The 25,000-nt window shown below is 43.4% G+C and overlaps 1 protein-coding gene across 1 annotated transcript in view; it reads right to left on the reverse strand.

The window, feature by feature from the left end:
- Window positions 1-8,110: 8,110 nt before the first annotated feature.
- The window catches only part of LOC106595863 (stonustoxin subunit beta-like), a 20,960-nt gene continuing 4,070 nt past the window's right edge, over window positions 8,111-25,000 (reverse strand). The window contains exons 2-3 of the mRNA XM_045711198.1: window positions 12,004-12,115; window positions 8,111-11,881 (exon numbers count right to left, since the gene is read on the reverse strand). Of these exons, the coding sequence (XP_045567154.1) occupies window positions 8,973-11,881; window positions 12,004-12,103 (3,009 nt within the window). The 5' untranslated portion in view covers window positions 12,104-12,115 and the 3' untranslated portion in view covers window positions 8,111-8,972. The remainder of the gene's footprint in view (window positions 11,882-12,003; window positions 12,116-25,000) is intronic.

Raw genomic sequence — 25,000 nt, forward strand, 5'->3', positions numbered from 1 at the left:
GTAGTGCACTATATAGGGAATAGGGCTCTTGTTCAAAGTAGTGCACTATATAGGGAATAGGGCTCTGGTCTAAAGTAGTGCACTATATAGGGAATAGGGATCTTGTTCAAAGTAGTGCACTATATAGGGAATAGGGCTCTTGTTCAAAGCAGTGCACTATATAGGGAATAGGGCTCGAAAGCAGTGCACTATATAGGGAATAGGGTGTAATTTGGGACTTATTAAATGTATTTCTTGATGAAAGGCCTCGAGAACAGTCTCTCTTGAATATTTCACAATTATCAATATTAACAGGCAAGTATGGTGGGAAGGTAGCCCAATCAATAAAAGGGCGACATCACGCAGCCTTGAACGCCCCCCTGGACAGAAAGGTTTTAAAACGGGCTGCGACATCATGCAGCCTTGAACGCCCCCCTGGACAGAAAGGTTTTAAAACGGGCTGCGACATCATGCAGCCTTGAACGCCCCCACGTGGACAGAAAGGTTTTAAAACGGGCTGCGACATCATGCAGCCTTGAACGCCCCCGTGGACAGAAAGGTTTTAAAACGGGCTGCGACATCATGCAGCCTTGAACGCCCCCCTGGACAGAAAGGTTTTAAAACGGGCTGCGACATCATGCAGCCTTGAACGCCCCCGTGGACAGAAAGGTTTTAAACGGACTGCGACATCACGATGATGATATTTTATAACAGTATATTATATTATATATTATTATATTCACGTTTTATATTGTCACACAGTCACTCCTCACTCACAGTTATAGCACCTTGTCTGCTTCCCAAACTGCACCCTATTCCCTACGTAGTACAGTACTTTGAGTACGCACCCTATAGACCCTGGTCAAACTGCACCCTATTCCCTACGTAGTACAGAGCTTTGAGTACGCCCCCTATGGACCCTGGTCAAACTGCACCCTATTCCCTACGTAGTACAGAGCTTTGAGTATGCCCCCTATGGACCCTGGTCAAACTGCACCCTATTCCCTACGTAGTACAGTACTTTGAGTACGCCCCCTATGGACCCTGGTCAAACTGCACTCTATTCCCTACGTAGTACAGAGCTTTGAGTACGCCCCCTATAGACCCTGGTCAAACTGCACCCTATTCCCTAAGTAGTACAGAGCTTTGAGTACGCCCCCTATAGACCCTGGTCAAACTGCACCCTATTCCCTACGTAGTACAGAGCTTTGAGTACGCCCCCTATAGACCCTGGTAGTGCATCATATAGGGAATAGGGTTCCATTTAGAACACAGCCCATGTCTGAGACAGACACAAAAGCTTTAGAACAGTTAGAACAGTAATAACATGTTATAAAACAAGACAACGGCTTGAGAACAGTTATAACATGTCATATGGTTTATAACAAGACACAGGCTTGAGAACAGTTATAACATGTAATGTGTTTTATAACAAGACAAAGGCTTGAGAACAGTTATAACATGTTATATGGTTTATAACAAGACAAGGGCTTGAGAACAGTTATAACATGTTATATGGTTTATAACAAGACACAGGCTTGAGAACAATTATAACATATATGGTTTATAACAAGACAACGGCTTGAGAACAGTTATAACATGTCATATGGTTTATAACAAGACAACGGCTTGAGAACAATTATAACATGTTATGTTATAGAACAAGACACGGGCTTGAGAACAGTTATAACATGTTATGTTATAGAACAAGACACAGGCTTGAGAACAGTTATAACATGTTATATGGTTTATAACAAGACAAAGGCTTGAGAACAGTTATAACATATTATATGGTTTATAACAAGACAAAGGCTTGAGAACAGTTATAACATATTATATGGTTTATAACAAGACAAAGGCTTGAGAACAGTTATAACATATATGGTTTATAACAAGTCAAAGGCTTGAGAACAGTTATAACATATTATATGGTTTATAACATGACAAGGGCTTGAGAACAGTTATAACATGTTATGTTATAGAACAAGACACAGGCTTGAGAACAGTTATAACATGTTATGTTATAGAACAAGACACGGGCTTGAGAACAGTTATAACATGTCATATGGTTTATAACAAGACACAGGCTTGAGAACAGTTATAACATGTTATATGGTTTATAACAAGACAAAGGCTTGAGAACAGTTATAACATATTATATGGTTTATAACAAGACAAAGGCTTGAGAACAGTTATAACATATATGGTTTATAACAAGTCAAAGGCTTGAGAACAGTTATAACATATTATATGGTTTATAACATGACAAGGGCTTGAGAACAGTTATAACATATTATATGGTTTATAACAAGACAAAGGCTTGAGAACAGTTATAACATATATGGTTTATAACAAGACACAGGCTTGAGAACAGTTATAACATGTCATATGGTTTATAACAAGACACAGGGCTTTAGCCTCCATGTGTTGCCTTTCGTTTGTTCCTCACTGGTTTATCACTATATCAGTTTAACCTGTATGAACCTGTATGAATAAACGACTTATTGAAAACAGGACTCAGACTCCTGTGGTCGGTGGTGTGTGTGTGTGTGTGTGTGTGTGTGTGTGTGTGTGTGTGTGTAGTGTGTGTTTATGTTTTGACTACTTCACAACTCTTTGCCTTTCTCTGTACTGGTGCTGGAGAAAGGGAGCGAGGAGGAGGAGAGATTTGATGGGGTTGGAGGGTGATACGAGAGGGGGGAGGGAGAGAACTTCTACTGTTACTCCCCAGGGAGGAGAGGCTGGGGGAGGAGAGGGGGAGGAGAGGGGGAGGGAGAGAACTTCTACTGTTACTCCCCCAGGGAGGTGAGGCTGGGGGAGAAGAGGCGGGGAGGAGAGGGGGGAGGGAGAGAACTTCTACTGTTACTCCCCAGGGAGGTGAGGCTGGGGGAGTGGAGGGGGGAGGAGAGGAGGGAGGAGAGGGGGGAGGAGAGGGGGGAGGGAGAGAGCTTCTACTGTTACTCCCCAGGGAGGTGAGGCTGGGGGAGGAGAGGGGGGAGGAGAGGAGGGAGGAGAGGCTGGGGGAGGAGAGGGGGGAGGACAGGAGGGAGGAGAGGCTGGGGGAGGAGAGGGGGGAGGACAGGAGGGAGGAGAGGCTGGGGGAGGAGAGGGGGGAGGACAGGAGGGAGGATTCATTAGTTCCAGTTCAGTTTTAACTCTATTAGTTCTAGTACAGTTTTAACTCTATTAGTTCTAGTTCAGTTTTAACTCTATTAGTTCTAGTTCAGTTTTAACTCTATTAGTTCTAGTTCAGTTTTAACTCTATTAGTTCTAGTTCAGTTTTAACTCTATTAGTTCTAGTTCAGTTTCAACTCTATTAGTTCTAACAGTTTTAACTCTATTAGTTCTAGTTCAGTTTTAACTCTATTAGTTCTAGTTCAGTTTTAACTCTATTAGTTCTAGTTCAGTTTTAACTCTATTAGTTCTAGTTCAGTTTCAACTCTATTAGTTCTAACAGTTTTAACTCTATTAGTTCTAGTTCAGTTTCAACTCTATTAGTTCTAGTTCAGTTTTAACTCTATTAGTTCTAGTTCAGTTTTAACTCTATTAGTTCTAGTTCAGTTTTAACTCTATTAGTTCTAGTTCAGTTTTAACTCTATTAGTTCTAGTTCAGTTTTAACTCTATTAGTTCTAGTTCAGTTTTAACTCTATTAGTTCTAGTTCAGTTTTAACTCTATTAGTTCTAGTTCAGTTTTAACTCTATTAGTTCTAGTTCAGTTTTAACTCTATTAGTTCTAGTTCAGTATTAACTCTATTAGTTCTAGTTCAGTTTTAACTCTATTAGTTCTAGTTCAGTTTTAACTCTATTAGTTCTAGTTCAGTTTTAACTCTATTAGTTCTAGTTCAGTTTTAACTCTATTAGTTCTAGTTCAGTTTTAACTCTATTAGTTCTAACAGTTTTAACTCTATTAGTTCTAGTTCAGTTTTAACTCTATTAGTTCTAACAGTTTTAACTCTATTAGTTCTAGTTCAGTTTTAACTCTATTAGTTCTAGTTCAGTTTTAACTCTATTAGTTCTAGTTCAGTATTAACTCTATTAGTTCTAGTTCAGTTTTAACTCTATTAGTTCTAGTTCAGTTTTAACTCTATTAGTTCTAGTTCAGTTTTAACTCTATTAGTTCTAGTTCAGTTTTAACTCTATTAGTTCTAGTTCAGTTTTAACTCTATTAGTTCTAGTTCAGTTTTAACTCTATTAGTTCTAGTTCAGTTTTAACTCTATTAGTTCTAACAGTTTTAACTCTATTAGTTCTAGTTCAGTTTTAACTCTATTAGTTCTAGTTCAGTTTTAACTCTATTAGTTCTAGTTCAGTATTAACTCTATTAGTTCTAGTTCAGTTTTAACTCTATTAGTTCTAGTTCAGTTTTAACTCTATTAGTTCTAGTTCAGTTTTAACTCTATTAGTTCTAGTTCAGTTTTAACTCTATTAGTTCTAGTTCAGTTTTAACTCTATTAGTTCTAACAGTTTTAACTCTATTAGTTCTAACAGTTTTAACTCTATTAGTTCTAGTTCAGTTTTAACTCTATTAGTTCTAGTTCAGTTTTAACTCTATTAGTTCTAGTTCAGTTTTAACTCTATTAGTTCTAGTTCAGTTTTAACTCTATTAGTTCTAGTTCAGTTTTAACTCTATTAGTTCTAGTTCAGTTTTAACTCTATTAGTTCTAGTTCAGTTTTAACTCTATTAGTTCTAACAGTTTTAACTCTATTAGTTCTAGTTCAGTTTTAACTCTATTAGTTCTAGTTCAGTTTTAACTCTATTAGTTCTAGTTCAGTTTTAACTCTATTAGTTCTAGTTCAGTTTTAACTCTATTAGTTCTAGTTCAGTTTTAACTCTATTAGTTCTAGTTCAGTTTTAACTCTATTAGTTCTAGTTCAGTTTTAACTCTATTAGTTCTAGTTCAGTTTTAACTCTATTAGTTCTAGTTCAGTTTTAACTCTATTAGTTCTAGTTCAGTTTTAACTCTATTAGTTCTAGTTCAGTTTTAACTCTATTAGTTCTAGTTCAGTTTTAACTCTATTAGTTCTAGTTCAGTTTTAACTCTATTAGTTCTAGTTCAGTTTTAACTCTATTAGTTCTAGTTCAGTTTTAACTCTATTAGTTCTAGTTCAGTTTTAACTCTATTAGTTCTAGTTCAGTTTTAACTCTATTAGTTCTAACAGTTTTAACTCTATTAGTTCTAGTTCAGTTTTAACTCTATTAGTTCTAGTTCAGTTTTAACTGTATTAGTTCTAGTTCAGTTTTAACTCTATTAGTTCTAGTTCAGTTTTAACTCTATTAGTTCTAGTTCAGTTTTAACTCTATTAGTTCTAGTTCAGTTTTAACTCTATTAGTTCTAGTTCAGTTTTAACTCTATTAGTTCTAGTTCAGTTTTAACTCTATTAGTTCTAGTTCAGTTTTAACTCTATTAGTTCTAGTTCAGTTTTAACTCTATTAGTTCTAGTTCAGTTTTAACTCTATTAGTTCTAGTTCAGTTTTAACTCTATTAGTTCTAGTTCAGTTTTAACTCTATTAGTTCTAGTTCAGTTTTAACTCTATTAGTTCTAGTTCAGTTTTAACTCTATTAGTTCTAGTTCAGTTTTAACTCTATTAGTTCTAGTTCAGTTTTAACTCTATTAGTTCTAGTTCAGTTTTAACTCTATTAGTTCTAGTTCAGTTTTAACTGTATTAGTTCTAGTTCAGTTTTAACTCTATTAGTTCTAGTTCAGTTTTAACTCTATTAGTTCTAGTTCAGTTTTAACTCTATTAGTTCTAGTTCAGTTTTAACTCTATTAGTTCTAGTTCAGTTTTAACTCTATTAGTTCTAGTTCAGTTTTAACTCTATTAGTTCTAGTTCAGTTTTAACTCTATTAGTTCTAGTTCAGTTTTAACTCTATTAGTTCTAGTTCAGTTTTAACTCTATTAGTTCTAGTTCAGTTTTAACTCTATTAGTTCTAGTTCAGTTTTAACTCTATTAGTTCTAGTTCAGTTTTAACTCTATTAGTTCTAGTTCAGTTTTAACTCTATTAGTTCTAGTTCAGTTTTAACTCTATTAGTTCTAGTTCAGTTTTAACTCTATTAGTTCTAGTTCAGTTTTAACTCTATTAGTTCTAGTTCAGTTTTAACTCTATTAGTTCTAGTTCAGTTTTAACTCTATTAGTTCTAGTTCAGTTTTAACTCTATTAGTTCTAGTTCAGTTTTAACTCTATTAGTTCTAGTTCAGTTTTAACTCTATTAGTTCTAGTTCAGTTTTAACTCTATTAGTTCTAGTTCAGTTTTAACTCTATTAGTTCTAGTTCAGTTTTAACTCTATTAGTTCTAGTTCAGTTTTAACTCTATTAGTTCTAGTTCAGTTTTAACTCTATTAGTTCTAGTTCAGTTTTAACTCTATTAGTTCTAGTTCAGTTTTAACTCTATTAGTTCTAGTTCAGTTTTAACTCTATTAGTTCTAGTTCAGTTTTAACTCTATTAGTTCTAGTTCAGTTTTAACTCTATTAGTTCTAGTTCAGTTTTAACTCTATTAGTTCTAGTTCAGTTTTAACTCTATTAGTTCTAGTTCAGTTTTAACTCTATTAGTTCTAGTTCAGTTTTAACTCTATTAGTTCTAGTTCAGTTTTAACTCTATTAGTTCTAGTTCAGTTTTAACTCTATTAGTTCTAGTTCAGTTTTAACTCTATTAGTTCTAGTTCAGTTTTAACTCTATTAGTTCTAGTTCAGTTTTAACTCTATTAGTTCTAGTTCAGTTTTAACTCTATTAGTTCTAGTTCAGTTTTAACTCTATTAGTTCTAGTTCAGTTTTAACTCTGTTAGTTCTAGACAGTTTTAACTCTATTAGTTCTAGTTCAGTTTTAACTCTATTAGTTCTAGTTCAGTTTTAACTCTATTAGTTCTAGTTCAGTTTTAACTCTATTAGTTCTAGTTCAGTATTAACTCTATTAGTTCTAGTTCAGTTTTAACTCTATTAGTTCTAGTTCAGTTTTAACTCTATTAGTTCTAGTTCAGTTTTAACTCTATTAGTTCTAGTTCAGTTTTAACTCTATTAGTTCTAGTTCAGTTTTAACTCTATTAGTTCTAGTTCAGTTTTAACTCTATTAGTTCTAGTTCAGTTTTAACTCTATTAGTTCTAGTTCAGTTTTAACTCTATTAGTTCTAGTTCAGTTTTAACACACCCAAAGCATAATGTTTCCACCTCCATGTTTGACGGTGGGGATGGTGTTCTTGGGGTCATAGGCAGCATTCCTCCTCCTCCAAACACGGCGAGTTGAGTTGATGCCAAAGAGATCCATTTTTGTCTCATCTGACCACAACACTTTCACCAGTTGTCCTCTGAGTCATTCAGATGTTCATTGGCAAATTTCAGATGGGCATGTATATGTATTCTTGAGCAGGGGGACCTTGCGGGCGCTGCAGGATTTCAGTCCTTCACGGCGTAGTGTGTTACCAATTGTTTTATTGGTGACTATGGTCCCAGCTGCCTTGAGATCATTGACAAGATCCTCCCGTGTAGTTCTGGGCTGATTCCTCACCGTTCTCATGATCATTGCAACTCCACGAGGTGAGATCTTGCATGAAGCCCCAGGCCGAGGGAGATTGACAGTTCTTTTGTGTTTCTTCCATTTGCGAATAATCGCACCAAATGTTGTCACCTTCTCACCAAGCTGCTTGGCGATGGTCTTGTAGCCCATTCCAGCCTTATGTAGGTCTACAATCTTGTCCCTGACATCCTTGGAGAGCTCTTTGGTCTTGGCCATGGTGGAGAGTTTGAAATCTGATTGATTGATTGCTTCAAAGGACAGGTGTCTTTTATACAGGTAACAAGCTGCGGTTAGGAGCACTCCCTTTAAGAGTGTGCTCCTAATCTCAGCTCGTTACCTGTATAAAAGACACCTGGGAGCCAGAAATCTTTCTGATTGAGAGGGGGTCAAATACTTATTTCCCTCATTAAAATGCAAATCAATTTATAACATTTTTGACATGCGTTTTTCTGGATAATTTTGTTGTTATTCTGTCTCTCACTGTTCAAATAAATCTACCATTAAAATTATAGACTGATCCTTTCTTTGTCAGTGGGCAAACGTACAAAATCAGCAGGGGATCAAATACTTTTTTCCCCCACTGTACTCTCCTAACATAATCTAATGTTTTGCTTTCGCTGTAAAGCCTTTTGGAAATCGGACAACGTGGTTCGATTCAGGAGAAGTGTATCTATAAAATGGTGTAAAATAGTCCTATGTTTGAGAACTTTGAATTATGACATTTTGTGGTTTTAAATTTGGCGCTCTGATTCTTCACTGGCTGTTGAATAGTGTGGGACGAATTCGTCCCACCTCCCCTAGAGAGGTTAAGGTTTTCCTTGCCGGGTACGACACATTGTAGAGGTCACCCTTTACATTAAGATGATGGAGATGGATGGTTCTGCAGTATGAAGAAGGGAACATCTCTGAGACAGACAACACCTCCCTGGACTCCAGAAGGGAACATCTCTGAGACAGACAACACCTGGCTGGACTCCAGAAGGGAACATCTCTGAGACAGACAACACCTGGCTGGACACCAGAAGGGAGGCTCAAAAGAGGACATCCCATAACAACTGGGGAGAACAGTAGAACAGTAGAGGACATCCCAAAACAACTGGGGAGAACATGAGAACAGGAGAACAGTAGAACTGGAGAACAGGAGAACAGGAGAAAAGTAGAAAAGTAGAACAGGAGAACAGTAGAACACTAGAACAGGAGAACTGGAGAACAGGAGAACAGGAGAAAAGTAGAACAGGAGAACAGTAGAACACTAGAACAGGAGAACTGGAGAACAGTAGAACAGTAGAACAGGAGAACAGTAGAACACTAGAACAGTAGAACAGGAGAACAGTAGAACAGTATAAGGAAACTAAAGGAAATGAAGGGCCAATAGCCTTTAGACGGTCAAAAGTGGAGAGGTCTTTTCTCTGCCTTATGGACACCAAGAAGATAACAAGGTGAGGTTGACCTGCTAAATAAATTACCACAATGTGTCTGTATTCAACCAATCAGGTCTTTGAGCAAACATGAGCTCTCCATTTTCAACAAGGTCTTGAAAAACCACTTCATACTCCCCATATCTACATCCCAGAACATCTTCTCAAACTGAGGATGGTCATCACCATCGTCACCATCATCATCACCACCATCACCATCATGGTCATCGTCCTCATCATCAAGGCTTCTCCTCATCATCCACATCATGTCATGGTGACTCCTCATTTCCCTCATCTTGTCACGGATTCCCCTCATCAAGTCATGGCGACTCCTCATCATCATGACTCCATCACCATCATCATGGCTTCTCCTGGCTTGGTCTGTAAACGCTGACAGATTGAACTTGAAGTGAACTGGAATGTCCTCAGTGTCGATGTGTTTAAAGAGTTGCCTTCCATCTGCATGTGTCAACAGGTTCACCATCTTCCTTCTCTTCTCCAATCTCTTCATTTCTTTACAATCTTCAGAGTCTACATCCCTAAACGCAGCCGCGTCCCACACAAAGCACAGAGCATTGAACTTGATCTGGTCCAAATCCAGAATACTACCCTTCTCGTGTCTATCATAGATAATGGTGAGAGAGAAGGGGATCTGAAATCCATCCTGGTAATTGATTTCATATATCATTGTAGATACCTCGTCATCTTGGGGTAGCTTGAAACGGAACCCATTCTCCCACTGAACTCCCAGGATGTAGTTGATCATCAGATCCACTACCTGGTCTTTGTCTCCCACAAGATAGATTGTCCTCCTAGACCTGGAACTCTGCTCTCCAAACCTGAGCCTGGCTACTTTACCCACCGTCTGTATCGTCTCCATGGGGATCTCATAAACAGACGGCGACCCAGAGTGCTTCAGTTCACTCTTTTCTTTAACATCGTCAGCCAATCGTGTGGTCTTTGAGAGGGTGGCGATGATGACTGGTGTGCTCCACTTGCTGATTCCAGCTTCACCACAGTCGTATCTGACTCTCACTGTGTACTTTGTGAGTGACTGCAGTCCGGTAATGATGCAGACATTGTCTTTGGAAGTCCTCTTCATCCACTCTGCCTCCTCTTCACTCTCTTCTGTTGGCACCTCTTTGTGTTCTACCATATAGTTCTGAATCTTGACCCCTTGTCCAATCACAGACGGCATTGGACAGCATACCATGAGCTCAGAGGAGTAGGCTTTGATTTCAGGCTTACCGGGAGGGCATGAAGGCAAGGTTCTGATGATGTTACTGACCTCGCTGTCTGGACCAAGGCCTGCTGAACACACGGCTCTGTATTTGAACTTGTACTCTGTACTGGGAAGCAGTCCAGACACTGTGTAGGCTGCATCAGATTCAGATGTCTTCTCGCTGCTCCATCCATCTTTCTCATCAATACAGTATTCAATCAGGTAGTGGATGACGTCATGGGCTCCCCTATCAGGAGGGAGCAACTCCAGCGTCACACTGTTGTGAGTTCTGTCACATGCTCTGGGCTTCTCAGGTTTAGATGGAGGCTCCAAATGCTCGTTTCTTTTGGATCCGTTCTCATAAAGGTAAATGCTGGCTCCTTCTTGTTCCTTGTTGGGAATGGAGGCCAAGAGGAAACGTGTTTGTGTGTCTTCTTTGTTAGCTTCTGCAAAATCTTTGAAAAGTCCAGCTTGCTTGTCTATGTCATCAAATATGTTATCAGAGTGGTACCATCTTGTCAGATCCGGTTTAACTGGAACTAAGGCTTGTGTGTTCTCAGAGCTTTGGGAATTCAAAGCTGACAGGATAGGGTCCTCGCACCCCAGAGAGGTGAAAGTGAAACATACAACACGCTTCACCTTTGGGTTCAAGACCTCTTTGTCAAGTTCCTTCTTCGATGTGACTATCTTGGTGGAACACGTCTGACTGTAGTCCTCCGTAATCATCCTTAGGAACCGATCAACCACATTGATCTCTCTCTCAATGCGATCCATACATTCACTGAGGATGTTGCTGTTGAAACGGAACTCTCGCTGCTTTTTCAAGAAGTCGGACAACACCCTCTCTTCCTTTTCTCCCCCTCTAATAGACGGAAGGAGGTCCGCCAAAGTAGTCTTCAAATGTTCTGTGAAACACAGTTTTTTGAAAGTTTTCACTTTGGCATCAATTTCCTTGAAGTATTTTACAGGCTTGCTTCTCATTGCATCGTTGCATCTCATCTCCAGCTCACTGAGGTCTTCCAGCGCAGTCTGCCACTGGTCAACTAAGCTTCCACTGATCTGACGAACCATCTGGGCGGCAGTGGGGTCCAAGGCTTTTAACGGAAGTAGATTCACTTGCACAGGAACCCCCTCACCTACCTTCTGAGGCAAGGTTTTGTAGGTGTCCACGGCATCTTGAAAAGATACAGGATTGTTTTCCAGGAGAACGTCCCCATGGAATCTACAAGAGAACTTCTCGGTTTCAGTTTTAGAAGAGTTCTTCATGTCTAAAGCACTCTCACCCCCAATAGAAACGTTAAGAACACTATTAAGCTTCACTTTAAAGTTTCCCTCAATGTCTTTACGGTCCTCGTCACTTGAGACCTCACGATCAAACACAAAGAAAGCATTTGCTCCATAAAGTATACCTGTGACCACATGTGTAGCCTTGCCTTGGCTAAACATCTCCTTGTACTTTATGTGTTCCTGCCCAAGGTGGTTCATGTACAGTTGAGTGTTTTTCTTAGTGGTGGTGTAACAAAGTGTGACTCTCGCCTGATTCTGAGACTCTTTAACATCTTTCAAATACTGAGCTGATCCCTCAACCTTAACCAGCCCTGCCAAACAGCTTGCTTTGAGAGAACCGTTCACATTTAACACAGAGTATTTGTCAGCTGTAGAGTCAGATGTGATGACTTTGAAGTCGGTGAAAGGCTTGTCTGTTGTAATGATGTCCCTTCTGAGTGCTTCCTCGTCCCACAGAGTCAGGCCTGTAATCAGAGGAGACAAACCAAACACTAACAGTTACTTTATTGTGTTTGGGTATGACTGTCTGTCTGACTGACTGACTGACTGACTGACTGACTGAGTGAGTAGTGAGCAAGCGTGCTACCTGGAATGAGGTGATCATTGCGACAGTCATACAGCATTCCCAGGGAGAAGGGCCGTCCCAGTGCTGCTAGAGTCAAGGTTCCGTTTGAGCAAGGATCCATAGTAGGAAGTCACTGGTGGTCAGAACAAAACAAACAGAATAACATGATGCCTCACTGCTTGAGTTCAGTCCACTGGTGGTCAGAACAAAACAAACAGGATAACATGATGCATCACTGCTTGAGTTCAGTCCACTGGTGGTCAGAACAAAACAAACAGGATAACATGATGCATCACTGCTTGAGTTCAGTCCACTGGTGGTCAGAACAAAACAAACAGAATAACATGATGCCTCACTGCTTGAGTTCAGTCCACTGGTGGTCAGAACAAAACAAACAGAATAACATGATGCATCACTGCTTGAGTTCAGTCCACTGGTGGTCAGAATACAACAAACAGAATAACATGATGCATCACTGCTTGAGTTCAGTCCACTGGTGGTCAGAATACAACAAACAGAATAACATGATGCCTCACTGCTTGAGTTCAGTCCACTGGTGGTCAGAACAAAACAAACAGAATAACATGATGCCTCACTGCTTGAGTTCAGTCCACTGGTGGTCAGAACAAAACAAACAGAATAACATGATGCATCACTGCTTGAGTTCAGTCCACTGGTGGTCAGAACAAAACAAACAGAATAACATGATGCCTCACTGCTTGAGTTCAGTCCACTGGTGGTCAGAATACAACAAACAGAATAACATGATGCCTCACTGCTTGAGTTCAGTCCACTGGTGGTCAGAATACAACAAACAGAATAACATGATGCCGTCACCTTTTAAAAATATTGATATAAAATTAAAAGAAGAATCAGTTACAACGAAAGCAAAACATTAGATTATGTCAGCGGAGTACCCAGCCAGAAATAATCAGACACCCATTTTTTTCAAGCTAGCATATAATGTCACATAAACCCAAACCACAGCTAAATGCAGCACTAACCTTTGATGATCTTCATCAGATGACAATCTTAGGACATTATGTTATACAATACATGCATGTTTTGTTCAATCAAGTTCATATTTATATCAAAAACCAGCTTTTTACATTAGCAGGTGACTAGCATGTGACTAGCATTCCCACCGAACACTTCCGGGGATTTTACTAAATTACTCACGATAAACGTTCACAAAAAAACATAACAATTATTTTAAGAATTATAGATACAGAACTCCTCTATGCACTCGCTATGTCCGATTTAAAATAGCTTTTCGGTGAAAGCACATTTTGCAATATTCTAAGTAGATAGCCGGGCATCACAGGGCTAGCTATTTAGACACCCAGCAAGTTTAGCACTCACCAAAGTCAGATTTACTATAAGAAAAATGTTATTACCTTTGCTGTTCTTCGTCAGAATGCACTCCCAGGACTTCTACTTCAATAACAAATGTTGGTTTGGTCCCAAATAATCCATTGTTATATCCAAATACCAAATATATCCAAAATCCAAATGCGGCGTTTTGTTCGTGCGTTCAAGACACTATCCGAAAGGGTAAATAAGGGTGATGAGCACGACGCGTTTCGTGACAAAAAAAAATGTCTAAATATTCCATTACCGTACTTCGAAGCATGTCAACCGCTGTTTAAACATCAATTTTTATGCCATTTTTCTCATAAAAAAAGCGATAATATTCCGGCCGGGAAAATCGTCTTTTAGTACAAAGAGAGAGAAAGTAAAAGCATGGGATCCCCTCGTGCACGAGCCTCAGTCTGATGTCCCTCTGATCGACCACCATCCAAACGCGCTAAATGTGTTTCAGCCTGGGGCTGGAATTACATCGTTCAGCTTTTTCCCGCCTTCTGAGAGCCCATGGGAGCCGTAGGAAGTGTCACGTTACGGCAAAGATCCTCAGTCTTCAATAAACAGAGTCAAGAAGCTCAAGGAATGGTCAGACAGGCCATTTCCTGTAAGGAATCTTCTCAGGTTTTTGCCTGCCATATGAGGTCTGTTATACTCACAGACACCATTCAGTTTTAGAAACTTTAGGGTGTTTTCTATCCAAAGCCAATAATTATATGCATATTCTAGTTACTGGGCAGGAGTAGTAACCAGATTAAATCGGGTACGTTTTTATCCGGCCGTGCAAATACTGCCCCCTATCCCCAACAGGTTAACAAGACAGGTATCAAAATTATTGGCACCCTGTGGTGCTGTCAGGGGCCAACCCTCCTACCACGCCCTCACCAGCACCACAAGCCATGTCATTCGCTCTTGAACGCGCCCATTGGCTTGAAAATGAAAGTCTTTGACCTGCTCATTTTAATGCAACCTACGACGACTTGATCAGAGCCTACAACTATATAATTTATCTGCGATCCCAGAGATTTGCCAAGGATCCCAAATCCTTGTAATCAAATGTAAAATCACATGTTTTAATGTTGGTCCTTTGTCCAGTATCTCAGTTGGTAGAGCATGGCATTGGTATCACTAGGGTAGTGGGTTCAATTACCAGGACCTCCCATATGATAAATGTGTCCACTCATCACTGTAAAAGTGTGTGCAAAGCTGTCATCAAGACAAAGGGTGGCTACTTCAAAAGAATCTAAAATATATTTTGATTTGTTTAACACTTTTTTGGGTTACTACATGATTCCATCTGTGTTATTTCATAGGTTTGATGTCTTCACTATTATTCTACAATGTAGAAAATAGTTTAAAAATAATGAAAAACCCTTGAATGAGTAGGTGTTCTAAAACTTTTGTCCGGCAGCGTATATGTGAAGTGGGTAAAACAGTATGTAAACATGATTAAAGTGACCATTGTTCAATGACTCATAGGGCAGCAGTCTCTAAGGTGCAGGGTAGAGTACCAGGTGGTAGCCGACTGTTAACAGGGACTAAAGTTCATGGCAGGGTACTGGGTGGAGGCTGGCTAATGGTGACTATTTAACAGTCTGATGGCCTTGAGGTAGAAAATGTTTTTCAGTCTCTCTGTCCCAGCTTTGATGTTATTGTACTGTCTCCTCCTTCTAGATGGTAGAGGGGTGAACAGGCCGTGGCTCGGGTGGCTGAGGTCCTTGATGATCTTCTAGATGGTAGCAGGGTGAACAGGCCGTGGCTCGGGTGGCTGAGGTCCTTGATGATCTTCTAGATGGTAGAGGGGTGAACAGGCTGTGGCTCGGGGTGGCTGAGGTCCTTGATGATCTTCTAGATGGTAGAGGGGTGAACAGGCTGTGGCTCGGGGTGGCTGAGGTCCTTGATTATCTTCTAGATGGTAGCGGGGTGAACAGGCTGTGGCTTGGGGTGGCTGAGGTCCTTGATGATCTTCTAGATGGTAGAGGGGTGAACAGACTGTGGCTCGGGGTGGCTGAGGTCCTTGATGATCTTCTAGATGGTAGAGGGGTGAACAGGCTGTGGCTCGGGGTGGCTGAGGTCCTTGATGATCTTCTAGATGGTAGCGGGGTGAACAGGCTGTGGCTCGGGGTGGCTGAGGTCCTTGATGATCTTCTAGATGGTAGCGGGGTGAACAGGCTGTGGCTCGGGGTGGCTGAGGTCCTTGATGATCTTCTAGATGGTAGCGGGGTGAACAGGCTGTGGCTCGGGGTGGCTGAGGTCCTTGATGATCTTCTAGATGGTAGAGGGGTGAACAGGCCGTGGCTCGGGTGGCTGAGGTCCTTGATGATCTTCTAGATGGTAGCAGGGTGAACAGGCCGTGGCTCGGGGTGGCTGAGGTCCTTGATGATCTTCTAGATGGTAGAGGGGTGAACAGGCCGTGGCTCGGGGTGCCTGAGGTCATTGATGATCTTGATTTTGTGCCTTGCGAACTCCGCCTCCAGCAAGAGATCAACCTCTGACAGTGTGCCAGAAGAAACGGGAGGATGGAGCCAAAAGAAATGGACGGTGAGTGGATCTAAACTCATGGAGCTTTTCCAAACCTGCCAGCAGGTGGAGCTGTCGTGACTGATAGAAGAACCACCACTTGCTGTTTAACCTGTCAAGGTATAGGGGGCAGTATTTTCGATTTCGGATGAAAAGCGTGCCCAGAGTAAACAGCCTAATACTCGGGCCCAGAGTCAGATATTTGCATATTATTAGTAGATTTGGATAGAAAACACTCTGAAGTTTCTAAAACTGTTTGAATGGTGTCTGTGAGTATAACAGAACTCATATGGCAGGCCAAAACCTGAGAAGACACATCCTTTTCACTGGATACATACAGGGAAATTGCTGATTGGGTCACACTGCTGAACCTCCAGGTGCCCAAGACAACAACCTTCTAGGAAATACAGTTACATGCTTCCAGTTATTGGGAAAGGGAAATGGGGATACCTAGTCAGTTGGAAAGGGAAATGGGGGATACCTAGTCAGTTGGAAAGGGAAATGGGGATACCTAGACAGTTGGAAAGGGAAAGGGGGGATACCTAGTCAGTTGGAAAGGAAAAGGGGGTACCTAGTCAGTTGGGAAAGGGGGATACCTAGTCAGTTGGAAAGGGAAGGGGATACCTAGTCAGTTGGAAAGGGAAAGGGGGATACCTAGTCAGTTGGAAAGGGAAATGGGGATACCTAGTCAGTTGGAAAGGGAAATGGGGATACCTAGTCAGTTGGGAAGGGAAAGGGGGATACCTAGTCAGTTGGAAAGGGAAATGGGGATACCTAGTCAGTTGGAAAGGGAAAGGGGGATACCTAGTCAGTTGGAAAGGGAAATGGGGATACCTAGTCAGTTGGAAAGGGAAAGGGGGATACCTAGTCAGTTGGAAAGGGAAAGGGGGGATACCTAGTCAGTTGGAAAGGGAAAGGGGGATACCTAGTCAGTTGGAAAGGGGGATACCTAGTCAGTTGGAAAGGGAAAGGGGGATACCTAGTCAGTTGGAAAGGGAAATGGGGATACCTAGTCAGTTGGAAAGGGAAAGGGGGGATACCTAGTCAGTTGGAAAGGGAAGGGGATACCTAGTCAGTTGGAAAGGGAAAGGGGGGATACCTAGTCAGTTGGAAAGGGAAAGGGGGATACCTAGTCAGTTGGAAAGGGAAAGGGGGATACCTAGTCAGTTGGAAAGGGAAAGGGGGGATACCTAGTCAGTTAGGAAAGGGGGGATACCTAGTCAGTTGGGAAAGGGGGGATACCTAGTCAGTTGGAAAGGAAAGGGGGGATACCTAGTCAGTTGGAAAGGGAAATGGGGGATACCTAGTCAGTTGGAAAGGGAAAGGGGGATACCTAGTCAGTTGGAAAGGGAAATGGGGATACCTAGTCAGTTGGAAAGGGAAAGGGGGGATACCTAGTCAGTTGGAAAGGGAAAGGGGGATACCTAGTCAGTTGGGAAGGGAAAGGGGGGATACCTAGTCAGTTGGAAAGGGAAAGGGGGATACCTAGTCAGTTGGAAAGGGGGGGATACCTAGTCAGTTGGAAAGGGAAATGGGGGATACCTAGTCAGTTGGAAAGGGAAAGGGGGGATACCTAGTCAGTTGGAAAGGGAAGGGGGATACCTAGTCAGTTGGAAAGGGGGATACCTAGTCAGTTGGAAAGGGAAAGGGGGGATACCTAGTCAGTTGGAAAGGGAAAGGGGGATACCTAGTCAGTTGGAAAGGGGGATACCTAGTCAGTTGGAAAGGGAAAGGGGGATACCTAGTCAGTTGGAAAGGGAAAGGGGGGATACCTAGTCAGTTGGAAAGGGAAAGGGGGATACCTAGTCAGTTGGAAAGGGAAGGGGGATACCTAGTCAGTTGGAAAGGGAAAGGGGGATACCTAGTCAGTTGGAAAGGGAAAGGGGGATACCTAGTCAGTTGGAAAGGGAAAGGGGGATTCCTAGTCAGTTGGAAAGGGAAAGAGGGATACCTAGTCAGTTGGAAAGGGAAAGGGGGGATACCTAGTCAGTTGGAAAGGGAAAGGGGATACCTAGTCAGTTGGAAAGGGGGGGATACCTAGTCAGTTGGAAAGGGAAAGGGGGGATACCTAGTCAGTTGGAAAGGGAAAGGGGGGATACCTAGTCAGTTGGAAAGGGAAAGGGGGGATACCTAGTCAGTTGGAAAGGGAAATGGGGATACCTAGTCAGTTGGAAAGGGAAAGGGGGGATACCTAGTCAGTTGGAAAGGGAAATGGGGATACCTAGTCAGTTGGAAAGGGAAAGGGGGGATACCTAGTCAGTTGGAAAGGGGGGATACCTAGTCAGTTGGAAAGGGAAAGGGGGATACCTAGTCAGTTGGAAAGGGGGATACCTAGTCAGTTGGAAAGGGGGGATACCTAGTCAGTTGGAAAGGGAAAGGGGGATACCTAGTCAGTTGGAAAGGGTAAGGGGGATACCTAGTCAGTTGGAAAGGGAAGGGGATAACTAGTCAGTTGGAAAGGGAAAGGGGGATACCTAGTCAGTTGGAAAGGGGGGGGGGATACCTAGTCAGTTGGAAAGGGAAATGGGGATACCTAGTCAGTTGGAAAGGGGGGATACCTAGTCAGTTGGAAAGGGAAATGGGGATACCTAGTCAGTTGGAAAGGGAAAGGGGGGATACCTAGTCAGTTGGAAAGGGAAAGGGGGATACCTAGTCAGTTGGAAAGGGAAATGGGGGATACCTAGTCAGTTGGAAAGGGAAATGGGGATACCTAGTCAGTTGGAAAGGGAAAGGGGGATACCTAGTCAGTTGGAAAGGGGGGATACCTAGTCAGTTGGAAAGGGGGATACCTAGTCAGTTGGAAAGGGAAATGGGGATACTTAGTCAGTTGGAAAGGGAAATGGGGATACCTAGTCAGTTGGAAAGGGAAAGGAGGGATACCTAGTCAGTTGGAAAGGAAGGGGATACCTAGTCAGTTGGAAAGGGAAATGGGGATACCTAGTCAGTTGGAAAGGGAAAGGGGGATACCTAGTCAGTTGGAAAGGGAAATGGGGATACCTAGTCAGTTGGAAAGGAAGGGGGGATACCTAGTCAGTTGGAAAGGGAAAGGGGGGATACCTAGTCAGTTGGAAAGGGAAAGGGGGATACCTAGTCAGTTGGAAAGGGAAAGGGGATACCTAGTCAGTTGGAAAGGGAAAGGGGGATACCTAGTCAGTTGGAAAGGGAAAGGGGGGATACCTAGTCAGTTGGAAAGGGAAAGGGGGATACCTAGTCAGTTGGAAAGGGGGGGATACCTAGTCAGTTGGAAAGGGAAAGGGGGGATACCTAGTCAGTTGGAAAGGGAAAGGGGGGATACCTAGTCAGTTGGAAAGTGAAAGGGGGATTCCTAGTCAGTTGGAAAGGGAAAGGGGGATACCTAGTCAGTTGGAAAGGGAAAGGGGGATACCTAGTCAGTTGGAAAGGGAAAGGGGGGATACCTAGTCAGTTGGAAAGGGGGGATACCTAGTCAGTTGGAAAGGGAAAGGGGGGATACCTAGTCAGTTGGAAAGGGAAAGGGGGATACCTAGTCAGTTGGAAAGGGAAAGGGGGATACCTAGTCAGTTGGAAAGGGAAATGGGGGATACCTAGTCAGTTGGAAAGGGAAAGGGGGGATACCTAGTCAGTTGGAAAGGGAAATGGGGATACCTAGTCAGTTGGAAAGGGAAAGGGGGATACCTAGTCAGTTGGAAAGGGGGGATACCTAGTCAGTTGGAAAGGGAAAGGGGGGATACCTAGTCAGTTGGAAAGGAAAGGGGATACCTAGTCAGTTGGAAAGGGGGATACCTAGTCAGTTGGAAAGGGAAAGGGGGGATACCTAGTCAGTTGGAAAGGGAAGGGGGGATACCTAGTCAGTTGGAAAGGGGGGATAACTAGTCAGTTGGAAAGGGAAATGGGGGATACCTAGTCAGTTGGAAAGGGGGGATACCTAGTCAGTTGGAAAGGGAAATGGGGATACCTAGTCAGTTGGAAAGGAAAGGGGATACCTAGTCAGTTGGAAAGGGAAATGGGGATACCTAGTCAGTTGGAAAGGGAAAGGGGGGATACCTAGTCAGTTGGAAAGGGAAAGGGGGGATACCTAGTCAGTTGGAAAGGGAAATGGGGGATACCTAGTCAGTTGAAAGGGAAATGGGGATACCTAGTCAGTTGGAAAGGGAAAGGGGGATACCTAGTCAGTTGGAAAGGGGGATACCTAGTCAGTTGGAAAGGGGGGATACCTAGTCAGTTGGAAAGGGAAATGGGGATACCTAGTCAGTTGGAAAGGGAAATGGGGATACCTAGTCAGTTGGAAAGGGAAAGGGGGATACCTAGTCAGTTGGAAAGGGAAATGGGGATACCTAGTCAGTTGGAAAGGGAAATGGGGATACCTAGTCAGTTGGAAAGGGGAAGGGGGATACCTAGTCAGTTGGAAAGGGAAAGGGGGGATACCTAGTCAGTTGGAAAGGGAAATGGGGATACCTAGTCAGTTGGAAAGGGAAATGGGGATACCTAGTCAGTTGGAAAGGGAAATGGGGGATACCTAGTCAGTTGGAAAGGAAAGGGGATACCTAGTCAGTTGGAAAGGGAAAGGGGGGATACCTAGTCAGTTGGAAAGGAAGGGGATACCTAGTCAGTTGGAAAGGGAAAGGGGATACCTAGTCAGTTGGAAAGGGAAATGGGGGATACCTAGTCAGTTGGAAAGGGAAAGGGGGGATACCTAGTCAGTTGGAAAGGGAAAGGGGGATACCTAGTCAGTTGGAAAGGGAAAGGGGGATACCTAGTCAGTTGGAAAGGAAAGGGGATACCTAGTCAGTTGGAAAGGGAAATGGGGATACCTAGTCAGTTGGAAAGGGAAATGGGGATACCTAGTCAGTTGGAAAGGAGGGGGATACCTAGTCAGTTGGAAAGGGAAAGGGGGATACCTAGTCAGTTGGAAAGGGAAAGGGGGGATACCTAGTCAGTTGGAAAGGGAAATGGGGGATACCTAGTCAGTTGGAAAGGGAAAGGGGGGATACCTAGTCAGTTGGAAAGGGAAAGGGGGATACCTAGTCAGTTGGAAAGGGAAAGGGGGATACCTAGTCAGTTGGAAAGGGAAATGGGGATACCTAGTCAGTTGGAAAGGGAAATGGGGATACCTAGTCAGTTGGAAAGGGAAATGGGGATACCTAGTCAGTTGGAAAGGGAAATGGGGATACCTAGTCAGTTGGAAAGGGAAATGGGGATACCTAGTCAGTTGGAAAGGGAAATGGGGATACCTAGTCAGTTGGAAAGGGAAATGGGGATACCTAGTCAGTTGGAAAGGGAAATGGGGGATACCTAGTCAGTTGGAAAGGGAAATGGGGATACCTAGTCAGTTGGAAAGGGAAAGGGGGATACCTAGTCAGTTGTAAAGGGAAAGGGGGGATACCTAGTCAGTTGGAAAGGGAAAGGGGGATACCTAGTCAGTTGGAAAGGGAAAGGGGGGATACCTAGTCAGTTGGAAAGGGAAAGGGGGATACCTAGTCAGTTGGAAAGGGAAAGGGGGATACCTAGTCAGTTGGAAAGGGAAAGGGGGGATACCTAGTCAGTTGGAAAGGGAAAGGGGGATACCTAGTCAGTTGGAAAGGGAAAGGGGGATACCTAGTCAGTTGGAAAGGAAGGGGGATACCTAGTCAGTTGGAAAGGGAAAGGGGGGATACCTAGTCAGTTGGAAAGGGAAAGGGGGATACCTAGTCAGTTGGAAAGGGAAAGGGGGATACCTAGTCAGTTGGAAAGGGGGGATACCTAGTCAGTTGGAAAGGGAAAGGGGGGATACCTAGTCAGTTGGAAAGGGGGATACCTAGTCAGTTGAGGGAAAGGAGAGGGGATACCTAGTCAGTTGGAAAGGGGGATACCTAGTCAGTTGGAAAGGGAAAGGGGGGATACCTAGTCAGTTGGAAAGGGGGGATACCTAGTCAGTTGGAAAGGGAAATGGGGATACCTAGTCAGTTGGAAAGGGAAAGGGGGATACCTAGTCAGTTGGAAAGGAATGGGGGATACCTAGTCAGTTGGAAAGGGAAATGGGGATACCTAGTCAGTTGAAAGGGAAAGGGGGGATACCTAGTCAGTTGGAAAGGGAAATGGGGGATACCTAGTCAGTTGGAAAGGGAAAGGGGGGATACCTAGTCAGTTGGAAAGGGAAATGGGGGATACCTAGTCAGTTGGAAAGGGAAATGGGGGATTCCTAGTCAGTTGGAAAGGGGGGATACCTAGTCAGTTGGAAAGGGAAAGGGGTGATACCTAGTCAGTTGGAAAGGGAAAGGGGGATACCTAGTCAGTTGGAAAGGGAAAGGGGGATACCTAGTCAGTTGGAAAGGGGGGGATACCTAGTCAGTTGGAAAGGAGGGATACCTAGTCAGTTGGAAAGGGAAAGGGGGATACCTAGTCAGTTGGAAAGGGAAATGGGGGATACCTAGTCAGTTGGAAAGGGAAAGGGGGGATACCTAGTCAGTTGGAAAGGGAAAGGGGGATACCTAGTCAGTTGGAAAGGGAAAGGGGGGATACCTAGTCAGTTGGAAAGGGAAATGGGGGATACCTAGTCAGTTGGAAAGGAGGGATACCTAGTCAGTTGGAAAGGGAAAGGGGGGATACCTAGTCAGTTGGAAAGGGAAAGGGGGGATACCTAGTCAGTTGGAAAGGGAAAGGGGGGATACCTAGTCAGTTGGAAAGGGAAATGGGGATACCTAGTCAGTTGGAAAGGGAAATGGGGATACCTAGTCAGTTGGAAAGGGAAAGGGGGATACCTAGTCAGTTGGAAAGGGAAAGGGGGGATACCTAGTCAGTTGGAAAGGGAAATGGGGGATACCTAGTCAGTTGGAAAGGGAAAGGGGGGATACCTAGTCAGTTGGAAAGGGAAAGGGGGATACCTAGTCAGTTGGAAAGGGAAATGGGGATACCTAGTCAGTTGGAAAGGGAAAGGGGGATACCTAGTCAGTTGGAAAGGGGGGATACCTAGTCAGTTGGAAAGGGAAATGGGGATACCTAGTCAGTTGGAAAGGGAAATGGGGATACCTAGTCAGTTGGAAAGGGGGATACCTAGTCAGTTGGAAATGGGGGATACCTAGTCAGTTGGAAAGGGAAATGGGGATACCTAGTCAGTTGGAAAGGGAAATGGGGATACCTAGTCAGTTGGAAAGGGAAAGGGGGGATACCTAGTCAGTTGGAAAGGGAAATGGGGGATACCTAGTCAGTTGGAAAGGGAAATGGGGATACCTAGTCAGTTGGAAAGGGAAAGGGGGATACCTAGTCAGTTGGAAAGGAAAGGGGGATACCTAGTCAGTTGGAAAGGGAAATGGGGATACCTAGTCAGTTGGAAAGGGAAATGGGGATACCTAGTCAGTTGGAAAGGGAAAGGGGGATACCTAGTCAGTTGGAAAGGGAAAGGGGGATACCTAGTCAGTTGGAAAGGGAAATGGGGATACCTAGTCAGTTGGAAAGGAAAGGGGATACCTAGTCAGTTGGAAAGGAAATGGGGATACCTAGTCAGTTGGAAAGGGAAATGGGGATACCTAGTCAGTTGGAAAGGGAAATGGGGATACCTAGTCAGTTGGAAAGGGAAATGGGGATACCTAGTCAGTTGGAAAGGGAAATGGGGGATACCTAGTCAGTTGGAAAGGGAAATGGGGGATACCTAGTCAGTTGGAAAGGGAAATGGGGATACCTAGTCAGTTGGAAAGGGAAATGGGGGATACCTAGTCAGTTGGAAAGGGAAATGGGGATACCTAGACAGTTGGAAAGGGAAAGGGGGGATACCTAGTCAGTTGGAAAGGGAAAGGGGGATACCTAGTCAGTTGGAAAGGGAAAGGGGGATACCTAGTCAGTTGGAAAGGAAGGGGATACCTAGTCAGTTGGAAAGGGAAATGGGGGATACCTAGTCAGTTGGAAAGGGAAAGGGGGATACCTAGTCAGTTGAAAGGGAAAGGGGGATACCTAGTCAGTTGGAAAGGGAAAGGGGGATACCTAGTCAGTTGGAAAGGGGGGATACCTAGTCAGTTGGAAAGGGAAAGGGGGATACCTAGTCAGTTGGAAAGGGAAATGGGGGATACCTAGTCAGTTGGAAAGGAAAGGGGGATACCTAGTCAGTTGGAAAGGGAAATGGGGGATACCTAGTCAGTTGGAAAGGGAAAGGGGGGATACCTAGTCAGTTGGAAAGGGAAATGGGGATACCTAGTCAGTTGGAAAGGGAAATGGGGATACCTAGTCAGTTGGAAAGGGAAATGGGGATACCTAGTCAGTTGGAAAGGGAAATGGGGGATACCTAGTCAGTTGGAAAGGGAAATGGGGATACCTAGTCAGTTGGAAAGGGAAATGGGGATACCTAGTCAGTTGGAAAGGGAAAGGGGGATACCTAGTCAGTTGGAAAGGGAAAGGGGGATACCTAGTCAGTTGGAAAGGGAAAGGGGGATACCTAGTCAGTTGGAAAGGGAAATGGGGATACCTAGTCAGTTGGAAAGGGAAATGGGGGATACCTAGTCAGTTGGAAAGGGAAATGGGGATACCTAGTCAGTTGGAAAGGGAAAGGGGGGATACCTAGTCAGTTGGAAAGGAAATGGGGATACCTAGTCAGTTGGAAAGGGAAAGGGGGATAACTAGTCAGTTGGAAAGGGAAAGGGGGATACCTAGTCAGTTGGAAAGGGAAATGGGGATACCTAGTCAGTTGGAAAGGGAAAGGGGGGATACCTAGTCAGTTGGAAAGGGAAAGGGGATACCTAGTCAGTTGGAAAGGGAAAGGGGGATACCTAGTCAGTTGGAAAGGGAAAGGGGGGATACCTAGTCAGTTGGAAAGGGGGATACCTAGTCAGTTGGAAAGGGAAAGGGGGATACCTAGTCAGTTGGAAAGGGAAAGGGGGATACCTAGTCAGTTGGAAAGGAAGGGGATACCTAGTCAGTTGGAAAGGGAAAGGGGGATACCTAGTCAGTTGGAAAGGGAAAGGGGGATACCTAGTCAGTTGGAAAGGAAGGGGGATACCTAGTCAGTTGGAAAGGGAAAGGGGGATACCTAGTCAGTTGGAAAGGAAGGGGATACCTAGTCAGTTGGAAAGGGAAAGGGGGGATACCTAGTCAGTTGGAAAGGGAAGGGGATACCTAGTCAGTTGGAAAGGGAAATGGGGATACCTAGTCAGTTGGAAAGGGGGGGATACCTAGTCAGTTGGAAAGGGAAAGG

The sequence above is a fragment of the Salmo salar genome, unplaced genomic scaffold (genome assembly GCF_905237065.1).
Source record: "Salmo salar unplaced genomic scaffold, Ssal_v3.1, whole genome shotgun sequence".
In the NCBI taxonomy this organism is placed as follows: Eukaryota; Metazoa; Chordata; class Actinopteri; order Salmoniformes; family Salmonidae; genus Salmo; species Salmo salar.